The following is an 8,587-nucleotide window of genomic DNA, read 5'->3' on the forward strand; positions in this document are numbered from 1 at the left end:
GGCTCGCTGGAATCCAGCAAATCTTCTACATCATCCTCCGATGTTTTAACAGTCAGATATGCCTTATCATCAAACACAACGTTAATTGATTCCATTGTAGTCATGGTTCTTAGATTAAATACACGATAAGCATGGCTATTAGAAGAGTATCCAAGAAACAAAAATTTATCTATTTTGGAATCAAATTTAGCTAGATGATCTCTATCATTCAACACATATCATACACATCCAAAAATATGAAAATATTTAAGTTTTGTTTTTCTTCCCATGATAATCTCATATGAGGTCATTGTAGAACCACTTCTTAAATATACACGGTTCGAAATATGACACTACGTGTTCAATGCCTCAGCCCAAAAATGTTTTGAGATATTTTTAGAACTAAGCATGACTCGAGCCATTTCTTGCAAGGTACGATTTTCATTTCAGCTATTCCATTTTGTTGAAGATTTTTAGGTGCTGAAAATTCATGAATAATTCCCTTTTTGTCACACAAATACGCAAATTGAGAATTTTCAAACTCCTTACCATGGTCGGTTATGATCTTACCAACATTCATATTATGCATATTAGTGACCCTAGCATGAAGCTTTTTGAGGGCATTAAATGTGTCTGATTTCTCTCCAGGAAAACTTACCCAAGTGAAACGTGAGAAATCGTCAACACACAAAAATGAGTACTTCTTACCTCCTAGACTTTCCACCTCAATTGGACCCATAAGATCCATATGCAAGAGTTCAAGACACCGTAGTTGTCCCAAGGTGTTGCAACACTTGGTGTGGAACACGGGTTTGCTTACCTTTCTGACATGGTCCACAGATGTATTCAGTTCCGGAGCTTAAATTGGGCATGCCTCGTACATCATCATACTTACTAAGATTCTTCAATGTCTTGAAGTTTGCATGTCCCAATTTTTGATTTCATAAATCGAACTCGCTTACTTTGCTGTTTTGACAAGCATGGACATCACCTAGTTGGTAGCAGTTGTCGGTAGATGTAAATCCTGTCATAACACAGACATTAGCATTATCAAAGACTTCAAAATTATTTTTATTAAACTTAACATGAAAGTCATCATCACACAATTGACTAATGTTTATTAAGTTTGAGTTGAGTCCCTCAACATGAAGCACATTGTGAAGTTTAGGAAGTCCATAAACATTTAAGGTTCCCTTGCTGACAATTTTCCCTTTTGCTCCACCTCCATAGGTCAAACGTCCACTTCTCACTACAACATAATCAGTAAGGTGTTCCTTGGATCCAGTCATGTGGCGTGAGTATCCACTGTCGAAATACCATATACCTGCAACGTTAGTTTTTAAAGACGTATAAATGACATTGCAATGAATAACAGCATTTGGTACCCAAACTTTCTTCACGGGAGGTTTCTTGACTGATGTGTTGCGCCTGGTGTTGGGCAACACGGTAGGCAACACCCGATTTGCATGCCAGTTCATATAGTTATTTCTTAGCTTAAAACAAAAAGGTTTTATGTGACCTAATTTATGACAGTAGTGGCAAATAAAGCGTCGCTTCCTTTATTTCGGCTTTAGTATCTTGATTGGCAGAGTCTTCACCTCAGGATCAATCTTTGAAGGGATTGGATCGACTTTTCTTTCCCTTATGAAAGCAGTTGATTGTGCTCCAGAGTTGGAAGTTTCTCCATGCTCATATATGCTTTTCACATATCCAAGACCAGCTCTACTGTTATTTCCCATCATTAGCATAGAGTCAAGTTTTGTTGAACTTGAGTTGAATTTTCCAAGAGTTTTTAAGGCCTTCTCAAGATCATCCTTGACTCTACAAATCTCAAGATCCTTCTTGCTAAGCACAACTTCAAGTCGAGACACGCATTCTTTCAGATCAGTATTATCCTTAGAAAGGATCAAATTTATTTTATTTATTTTGATCAAATCTTCGTATAGCTCCTCATACATATCCTGCACACTTTCAAAGGTGAGTTCATCTGAATCAGTATCCTGGATTTGATGATCCCTTGAGTCACTGTGTGATTTAGCATTGAGACACATTGTTTTTGAAGTGGTGTTGCGGCCTGGTGTTGCAAAGGCAACACCGTGCGGGTTGACTTGTAGCCAGCATTTTCCCTTCAAAACAGCAGACAGAGTGATCTTCTACTTTACAAGATTCTAGTTCTTCTTCTGAGTCGTCATCACTCAAGGAAACTACCATACCTTTGTTCTTACGAAGCATGTTGGCACATTCATTTGTATAATGGCCGAATCCAAAGCATTCTCTGCATTGGACTGAATCTAATCTATTAAGATCAGGTCGAGCCATCAATTCACTCCTCGGCCTAAACTTTCCTTGAGAAAGTGCATGTCTCTTATTCTTTTCAAAAACAAAAAACGGAGGTTTCGGTGTTTGAACGATATTCTTTTTGTCTCTTATCTTTTTCAGATAATCACCGAACTTCTTTGTTATAAACAAGATTGAATCTTCACAAAAGTCAGACTCATTTAATTCCCGAATTAGATCATCAAAGGAATCATCAGAAATTTGGAGTGCAACAGCCTTCCCTTTGTCTCTTTTCTGTAAGTCTAGGTTCATCTCGAATGTCCTGAGTAAGCCGATCAAATCTTCCAGGTTAAGTGTAGAAGTGTCCTTAGACTCGTCAATCGCACAAATTTTGATGTTGAAGTGTTCTGGTAGGGATCTCAAGACTTTGCTAACCAGTCTTTCATTCGACATAGGATCACCGAGACTAAAGACTTCATTTGCATTGTCACACAATCTTCGATCATATTCAACAATAGTCTCGTTATCCTTCATTCTCAAGCTTTCAAATTTGGAAGTTAGCATCCTGAGTTTGGTTCTGCGTACTCTCTCAGACCCTTCACAGTGCTTCTGTAAGATGTCCCAAGCGTCTTTGGTAGATATGCAATTTGTAATAAGACTGAACATGTTGACATCAACAGAGGTAAAGATGGCATTGAGTGCTTTAGAATTGAAATTTGAGGCCTGAATCTCATCATTAGACCATGCACTCTCAGGTTTGACTCGGTTGTCACCGTCAGTATCCACGATTCTAGGTGGTGACCAAATATCCAGAACTCGTTGCCAAGCTCTTTCCTCGATGGACTTTATGTACATCCTCATCTTGACTTTCCAAAACGCATAATTCGATCCATCCAAGACTGGTGGCCTAAAAAGCAGCACTTGGGGTCAATGCATCCATTTATCTTATTGATATATTTCCTATAAAAACAACAGAAGACCAGAATCAATCACTTAGTGTATCAAGGAAAGGCTCTAATACCACTTGAAAGGACTGTTGATAATAAACGTACATGAAATAAATATATTTTGTGTATCAGAAGTTAGTTTTGTGCTCTGGTGTTGTCAACACCAGCACAAAACATACAGCGAAAATTAATTATTAACACACAAATATAACTTTAATAAATAAACACCAGTTTTAAATTATGCACAAGTACGAATACTTGTGCGATGTCTTATGGCAAAAATTCACTAGAAAATTATGTAAGTCGTTTACACAAATCAAAACTAGCAAAATGACACAACTAAATTCCTTGACACTCAAAGGGCTTAAAATGCATCAAAATAGACCAAACTAAAAACTAGATGCATAAAAACCAAAAAGGCGTGTTGCTTAAAATCGAACGAAACCACTCTTCACCCAACAGTTCTAGCAGTGTTGCTCTTGAGTGTCGTCAACACCAATCAGCAAGACTGTGAGTCTGTGAATCAATCACTCAAACTTTCCACATGATGATCTTTAGCAAGTCTGATCGTAGTGTATCTTCAAAGCAAAACTCCAGCAGCTGTATAAAGATCCTCTACAAACCCTAGCACGCCAAATTTTGTGTGCTTTCATCATTCCGTATATATACAACCATATCTTGGTCATATTATCTTTTCATCGAATCAAATCTACAAACATGGAATCAAGAGTTTAATATGTATAAACATTTTTCAAACAAGGATAAAATATTTTAGAGATAAATATCACATTAAAATCAAATCTTGTACTATCTAGAAATATCTCAACATCTTATAATATAGAAAGCCAAAATCTTAAATTGACAAAATCTTAAATTGATAAATAAGGAATAAGATATTCTTTTCATATACAAATTAAAAGTTATAGGATACCTCACAAACTTGTGAGGTTTACAAAAAGGTTTTGCGATTGTCTACAAGAAAATTTACTCTCAATATTGTAAGATTAGGTTTGGAATAAATGATTTCAAATCCATCGATTCCAAATATTCAAATATATTTTTGTAGGTTTACATAAATAAGAGCATAACCTTAAATTCCACCAAATACATGCTTATAAAGTGTCTCATGTTGATTAAAATGAGTTTCAAGTTCACTCAATCATAGAAGCATTTGAAATTCATTTTATTTTGTATAAATAATGTATAAATAATTAAAGTATGAATTTATCTTTTTATTATTATTTCATTGTTAACAATAAAACTATAACTGAAATTTATAGATTTCTAATTCATCTCCCTAAATTCAACCTAAGTTTTTGAATGAATTTTGGAATCAACATTGTGGGCCTAAATCATAGTTGAAGAATAGATCCATTTGATCTTAAATATCTTGCTTCTCTTAGTACACTATCTTATACGTTTATGAACTCTCTTTTGTTCCTACTTGATTGTGTTTCCTTGTGTATATCTTTAAGGATATCAAAATAGTGTATTTATAGACGTCAAAGTCCAACGATAAATATTTCTTGAGATTGAATTGTATGATTTGTTTTGTTCCATTAATATTCTTGTACTATTCATCATTGCGTTATGATTGCTTCTGACCAGATCTACAATTATGACAGATGATCAACCAAGAATTTGAATACCATTTTTACAAAAGTTCCTTTGTGGTATGTTAGAGTAGATTCCCTGCAAGCCAACTATTGGCTAGGATTTTATTGACTCAGTTGTAATAAACAATCTTTATTTTAATATAATTCATTATTTCATGGTTTATTATTTCTTTATTTGTATACCCATGTGAACAACATAGATAAAGACCTTGATTATACTTTAATACAAAGTGAATCGTAATTCGATGTTGAAACTCGTTTGTAAACACTGTATGATTTAAATTCGTTCCTAGTCGATTCAGCCGCCTAAAACATGGATAAAGGTCGCTTGAGCTCGAGACTAGCATATGTGATATTGTGTACTGCGTTTCTTGGTAAGGGCATATAGATGTCCAAACATGCAGATGGGTAGTCATATGATGATTATACCGAACAACCCTCCCTTGGACTTTCCAAGTGGTTATTATTCATCCAGAGGATAAGTCCAGTGGTTATAATTGTACACCATTAGTCCTTACTGACCCCGGACAACACTGAGGCTCTATATGCTAGGGTTGTGCTTTGACTCGTTTACCGGCTCCAGGAGAGTCATCAGGTTGCGAGTTTGGGTACAGTTGCGACACATATAGGAGCTAGTACATTGTAGTCGGGGATTCACCGCTCAGCCTACGGGTGTGGATATCCTATGTGATCTGATGAAATTATAGCGCGTGGAATCTCTGGCCAGAGTATGAGGTGTATATTAGAGAAGGAGTTCTCCAATGGTACATGCGATGTCACTATTTATAGTTATCATGTCAAGGCCCGTATTTCGTATTCATAATTTTGCGAAATTATAAAAAATTTTCTAAATAAATAATTATCTTGTCCCATTTAATTAAAGTAAATATGTAAATAATTTTAACTTTAAAATAACAGCGGAAGCAAATATTGTTTTCAACCAACAATTTAAAAATAATTCAACGTAAACGTTAACTTAAAAATAATCCAACGTATTAAAACTGAGTTTGAATAATAAATGGTGCATAAATTAAATCATGAGGTCCTCGGGTTTACTACTGCTGTCCCAAGATCGCTCACTGGTCTCCGTCCGCGGTCCCGACCTCATCAATACCTACAACAATCAAGTCTAGTGAGTCTAAAGACTCAACATGTATATATCGTGAATAACAAGTAAATATATCATAAAATCGCATGCAACGTAAAAATAAAGTATCGTAAAGCATACGGTGAAAATCGTATCATGAATAATTATAACTACGTGCATATCTGAAAATTCATACGTAAAAGCTTTGATCAATAGAGCTCTGTCATAACATATCATAATTTTTCTGCTAGAGATAATGTTTCTAAGCTAGTGGCCCATAACATAGCGTAAGCGCCTGATAGAGATCAATCACAGCCCTTGGACTGGATGTCCGTACCCATACATAATCATAAACGGGTCGTAAGTCACCGGACGGAGAGGTCTTCGGTTGTTCCTACCGACTTCCAAACCCATAAGCATAAGGTGGCCACAAGACATCTAGCATATATCTCAAAAATAAACATTTTATATTTTTATGCACGTAATATAATTATAACCTTATTTTTACCGGATGAGTTGGATCGTTCCCAGGCTTGCTGCGACTTACTACTAATATGTGACACATGCAATAAATCTTAACTTGACAAAATCTTAACAATAGAACCAACAAACGAGACGATTCGGACCAACAACTTTATTTTTAACCATGGCTTCGTACCAACCCGAACCAACATTAAACCGACGTTTAACCATGATTAAAAATACCACAAACATACTGAAAATTATGCATAATAACTATAAAACACGAAAATGGGTGAAAGGAATCCAAAAACATAAAACACTTATTCGAGAGTCATTTTGGCACCTTTCACCGTAAATTCTCGTACGACCTCTAAACTCGACAAAATCACAAACGGCCAAAAACATGACTTTCCTAACTCCTTAAGGTAGTGTCCAGTCCAAGGCCATGGGCTAAAAGCCAACCAAGAACTCAACCCACCACCAAAACCGTGACCCAAAGCTGCTGTCAAAAAGCAGAAAATACAGCAGCGGCAGCTTGCTTGTTTGTGGAGCAAACTCTGAAAATAATGGCCAAGGGCTTGAACCACTGCCCAAGGACTCTTACCAACATCCAAAGGCATGGCTTGGACCATGTCTAAGGGCTAAAAGCCAACCACAAACCAAGCAACCACCTAGGACAACTCAAAGTTGCTGCCGAGAGCACCCCTTTATGCGTAGTATGCTGTAATAATTTGTTTTAATGTCTTGTGTCGTTCCAGTGGTCATTTGATCGACCATGGCTTGAGCTAGATATGATGGAGTGTTGTATGAACCATGGCTATGGGCTAGAAGCCAACCATAATCCAAACAAAACACCCAAAACCGAAAGTGTGCTCATGCAGAATTTTGAAGAAACAGAATGCAATTGTATTGTTTTGATGAATTTCTGATGGATCCGTGAACCAAACTTGGAAAGGACTCCTTGGCCACATCCTAGACATGCTAAGGAAGGATTCTAACCATGGCTATGGTCCTTAAAACAGCCATGATCCGAATACTCCCTTAAACCATTCAAAAGACCAAAACTATAACTCATTTTGCTGCTATAAACAAACTTGCTGTCATTTCTTTATGTGTGCGTGAATGGGCTTGAACCATTGAACCAAATACAACCTAACACATTCTAATTTATGCCTAGAAGCAGCCTTGGAAGCCTGGAACCGAGCAACATCCTGAAATCAATAAAACTCAGCAAACCCGTGAGCCACAAAGATGAAGCCAAAAAAATCTGTACCGAAACTTGTGTGTAGTTGCTGTCAAAATTTCGTTTTTACCTCATGAACCCTGAACATATAATGCTTAAAAATATTTATAGGACTTGATTGAAGAGCAAAGAAACAATATATACATGCCTGGAATTTGTTTTGAAGAAAAACAAATCAAAACGACAATACGACGCGACGGGATCGGAGTTGGCTTCCTTCTTGTTCAGCTGCTGTTATTCTCGATTATTTGCTGATGCTTTCTTCTGTAATTTCGAAGGTGGGGTTGTGGGGGATGTAGGCAAGGAAGGTGAATGATTTAATAGGTGTTAAAGGTGACATTATATGCCTTAAAATGAGAGTTACAAGTGAAGCTTTGAATGGAATTTGAAATGCATTTTGATTCCCTTTTTCTGCCGATTCTTTTCTCTTCTTCTTGCTGTTGTTTACGTTTTAGTTGTTAGCATGAAGGGGTTGATGAGCTTCAAAGAGAATTATGATACATGTATTACCCCTAATTATGGAGTTTAAAAGTGGGAAATGAATGCACTATAAAGAAACATTTAGTGGTAAATTTGAATGGGTTTGAATTGCTTCTCCTTCACTCCTTATTGCCGTTGGTTTTTTTTTTTTCATTTCTTTGCTGCATGGTCTCATTCATTTTCTAGTAAATTAGTTGGGGAGAAATGAGGTGCTTTATTGCATTTAAATTTCCTACTGATTAGAGAATTAAAATAGGACATGAATACACCATGAAGTGTAATTAGAGATAGTTTGAATGGAGAGTTATCAACCTTTGAAATATTTTAAATGTTGGTCATTATTATTAATTTTCATTGTATATTTTTATTTAAACATTGCATTTTAATTGTTTAAGATTTTAAACCTTCATTATATTTATTTTAATGCATTAACAAATTAATTTAGTTTAGCATCTTGCTTAGAACTTTTGCATGGCATACATGACCTCAATTTAAA

General features: G+C 35.9%; 1 protein-coding gene across 1 annotated transcript; it reads right to left on the reverse strand.

The window, feature by feature from the left end:
* Nucleotides 1-1,538: 1,538 nt before the first annotated feature.
* LOC142541862 (uncharacterized) lies at nt 1,539-3,117 on the reverse strand. The gene is made up of 2 exons (XM_075648319.1): nt 2,188-3,117; nt 1,539-2,105 (listed from the first exon to the last, which is right to left on the reverse strand). The coding sequence occupies exons 1-2, from the start codon at nt 3,115-3,117 to the stop codon at nt 1,539-1,541; spliced, it is 1,497 nt and encodes a 498-aa protein (XP_075504434.1).
* Between the last annotated feature and the right edge of the window lie 5,470 nt (nt 3,118-8,587).

The sequence above is a fragment of the Primulina tabacum genome, chromosome 4 (genome assembly GCF_025594145.1).
Source record: "Primulina tabacum isolate GXHZ01 chromosome 4, ASM2559414v2, whole genome shotgun sequence".
Taxonomy (NCBI): domain Eukaryota; kingdom Viridiplantae; phylum Streptophyta; class Magnoliopsida; order Lamiales; family Gesneriaceae; genus Primulina; species Primulina tabacum.

Coding starts and splice junctions, on each gene's coding strand:
- LOC142541862 (XM_075648319.1), bottom strand. CDS start 3,117: ATGAGGATGTACATAAAGTCCATCGAGGAAAGAGCTTGGCAACGAGTT. Junction 2,106..2,187: donor TTCGTAAGAACAAAGGTATG/GTAGTTTCCTTG, acceptor GCTGTTTTGAAG/GGAAAATGCTGGCTACAAGT.